General features: G+C 29.9%; 1 protein-coding gene across 1 annotated transcript in view; it reads right to left on the reverse strand.

Annotated features, from left to right (window-relative positions):
• LOC130106521 (cytochrome b-c1 complex subunit 10) overlaps positions 1-1683 on the reverse strand; it is a 6785-nt gene extending 5102 nt beyond the window's left edge. Inside the window, exon 1 of the mRNA XM_056272671.1 lies at positions 1575-1683. Coding sequence (XP_056128646.1) covers positions 1575-1624 — 50 coding nt within the window. The 5' untranslated portion in view covers positions 1625-1683. The remainder of the gene's footprint in view (positions 1-1574) is intronic.
• Positions 1684-3781: the final 2098 nt, after the last annotated feature.

Consider the following 3781-nt stretch of genomic DNA (forward strand, 5'->3'; position numbering starts at 1 on the left):
GATTCCGGATTAATTGAGAATCACAATTTTTTGTTTCACGATTCTGAACAGACAAGTAAATAAAATAAAATACGCAATTTACTAGATGTTCTGTTCTGACAAAATGTTAATTGGGTAACACTTTATTTTAAGGTGCTTGTAATAAGCAGTAATTAACAGTTAATAAGACACTTATAAGACCTTATAAGATGCATATAAGATGCATATAAGCATTAACTAATGATAATAAATAAATTAAATTAAATAATACATTTCTCAAGTATCAATACATTGCACTTTTAGAACAGCCGAACAAACAGAAATGGTAACACAAACTCCCAGTCCCTTAAAAATTGACCTTCCCAAGAGGGAGTAGTTTCCCTGATCTCTTCAGGGCCTGGACCTTTAATTAACCCTTATATGAAGTAGTTAATGCTTATATGCATCTTATATGCATCTTATAAGGTCTTATAAGTGTCTTATTAACTGTTAATTACTGCTTATTACAAGCACCTTAAAATAAAGTGTTACCGTTAATTGCTGCAGTCTATTTAAAAAGCTCAATCTGTATCATTTAAAATAAAAATCTGGTTGAGTGAATAATTCAATGACTCACTCATAAACCCTTCACTTGTTTCATTACTGGATGAATCAGTGTTTTCTGATCAAATCTTGAATTCTCAAATCAAAATGCTTGAATGATTGATTAAATGACAAATATATGTTTAACAGTCACTTAATGGTGTTAACGATACAATCTTTATTTGAAGCGTCAAGTTACTTTCAAAAGGTGATTTACTCTATTTTGATTACTATCGTAGTGTTTATATCAGAAATTTAAACTTTTAACTTTTATCCCAGTAAAGTAATTTTAAAAAAAGTGATTTTGGTGCCATAAAATATTCCCCTAAATAGCTGTCAACATCAAACACAAATAACATTTAATTTTAAGGGCCTATGGAAACCCTAAAGGGACACGGTGATGGGAGGAATCATGAATTTTAATGCTTATATGAGCCATGAAAGCCTGACTTATTAAACATGATACATAACATCAAACACACATAAAACAAACGTTTACATGTGTCAGGCTTTACGTTACCAACTGTTTATTTTTACAATATTAAGAAATCAAGGCAAGAAGTTAAACATTACCATTAAACATTACTATAAATAATAATAATAATAATAATAATAACACAAAGCAGAAAACGAAGAAAAAAGCTGAAGGCCAGTCTGTAATCATAAAATGTTTATTCTTTTTAGAATGAATTGAATAGTTTAAGAAAGAAAGACTTTATTCACCATTACTGACCTTCTATCGTGTGTATTAATGACTGGTGTTTAGATTACAACCATGCCGATACAGAAACACCCTCAAAACCACACACAACACGATTAAATAAACAGAATATGATTGATAAACTACAGTAAACAGTGGAGTTCCTCGGTGTTATCGTGACCTGAGCGCATTAGCTTAGCATGCTACAGTCAGGTCGAGACAAGGACAAAACAATTAATACACATGAATCATGAGATAATATTAATAAAACAGGGGGGTTCTCCCGATGTATGGAGTTTTACCATGTTCTTACCATGTTTTCGCGATAGATGCGTATTTCTGTCCGATTATTTTGCCCAACATTATCAGACGTTTGTGGAGAGCGAGGCGAGAATTGCAGCAAACGCGCACAGGAAATTACGGATGAAGAAGCGTCATCAGGCCGCGACATGAGCGGAAATCCAGTACGCCAATACACATTAAAAGTCTCTAATGCTGCGTCTAAATTGGCCTACAAATACTACGCCCTAAAATAATGTACTCTTTCTGTGAAGACAAAGTACATACTTTTGAGAGTGTAGCAAAAGAGAAGACAAGCTTTGGGACATACTACCATAATCATACAATTGCGTCTTTAACGGTTGCTCTCTGTCGCAACCTGTCACGCAAACTGACCTGTCAATCATCTTGTCAAAGATAAAATCATCCACATTTCATTTAATTTCCTAATGTATCGGAGAGAAATGCAGAAGCACGTTGATCTGCAGTCGCGGATCTTTCATTTAAAAGTTAATGACCAAACGGATCTTTATAAAAGCCCAAATTTTTATAGCATATAACACGGATAACATTAAATACATATTTTTCTACCAGGTTAAACTTTTATTAGTCACTCAAACCCCTTTATCTAAACCTCTCACCGTCGGTCACGCATATCCGCCATGTTCTGTAGTTTTTTTTAACACTTTTTACTCGTGTTTGTAGTTCCTCCTCCAAAGCGCAGTGGATTGTGGGTAATATCACGGATCCAAACTTCGAAAATCCACCGGGAATAGTAGATCATCCAAGGATTTCTGGCATACTCTTTTCACCATATACTATGCTTTGGGACACACTTATTCTAATCTCACACACTGTTTAGGATGGATATGGACATTGAGACGCAGGGAGAATTAAAATTCAGTACGCCAATACAAATTAAAAGTCTCTAAATTAAAAGTCTTTATAAAGGGCATTTTTGTGCTATAAAGTCTTCTTCCACCATCTTTATATTTTTGTCGTTAAGGTGGAAGTCACGCGTTCCAAAGACGACGCGTATTAATATAATGTGTCTGTTATTCTTAAATAAAGAACAATAATAAACAGCCAGTTTTGTTTATGATAATGATGTCCAGCAGGAGGCGCTCTGAGACTAAACACGTGCAATTCTTCATTTATTTCTATCCACATTTATGAATTTATCTCTTAGTAAGATGATATTTAAAAGCTTAGTTTTATGATTAAAGCTCTGTAGTATTAAAATAAGTGTATTCAAGGTGTCCTTGTTACAGTGAAATTATACATAAGTACCAAGTGATATAAATTAACTACATGCACTTAGTGTAATAAGGCTATATTTGGTTTAGTTGCATGTAATTAGTCATTATTTATAGTTATTGCTATAGTAACTATAATAACACATGTAACAAAGACTAAAGCGTTACCATATTTAATTCAATGCAATACAACGATTATTGAGAGATGAACAAATAAATCTTCCTCAAAAGCCGTCATGGTCATATTTAATACTCACATAACATGATTTTTCAACAAAAAATAAATAAATAGCTTGAACATTGAGCTGAAGTTGGGTGTTTTAATAAAGAATTTGGCTTCTAATATTTGTTATGACATTGAAGTGGAGGTCAAATCTTCTGCATGCATGAATAAATGTTTATGTATACGCTATATATATTTTTTAAAGACACATTTAAAACTGTTTCTGTTACAGCACATTTTATTAATTTATATCAAATTACAATAAAAAATTTCAAAATCAAAATTCAATCAACTGTATTCATTATTTATTTAAATCAAACCTGATATATTTATTTTAACCAATTTATTTTTTAAATTATTTTATTATTTTAAGTCGTTATATTTTAGTAATTTGTATAAAATGTATTCTTTAAATAAAATTCTATTTTAATAGTTTTTTAAATTTATTTAATTAAATGTTTGTAGTACCACATTATTTAAACAAAAGTTTATGTATTTGAATTAATTTGTCAATTTAATATTTATTTTTATTTAAATAACATTTCATTTTAATCAAATGTATTTATTTTAATTTAGATAAAAGTTTAGTTTAATCTAATGTATTAATTTATTAAATTAATTTAAAATATTTTTTATTTTTCTTTCCTTTTATCAAATGTAGTTATTTGTATCAAATTTATTTATTTAATTTAAATGTTTAAATGTATTTAGTTATTTGTATTAAATATATTTTTATTCAATTGTTTTTATGTAGTTACGTAT

The sequence above is a fragment of the Rhinichthys klamathensis genome, unplaced genomic scaffold (assembly GCF_029890125.1).
Source record: "Rhinichthys klamathensis goyatoka isolate OS25496 unplaced genomic scaffold, OSU_Roscu_1.1 h1tg000342l_1, whole genome shotgun sequence".
Classification (NCBI taxonomy): domain Eukaryota; kingdom Metazoa; phylum Chordata; class Actinopteri; order Cypriniformes; family Leuciscidae; genus Rhinichthys; species Rhinichthys klamathensis.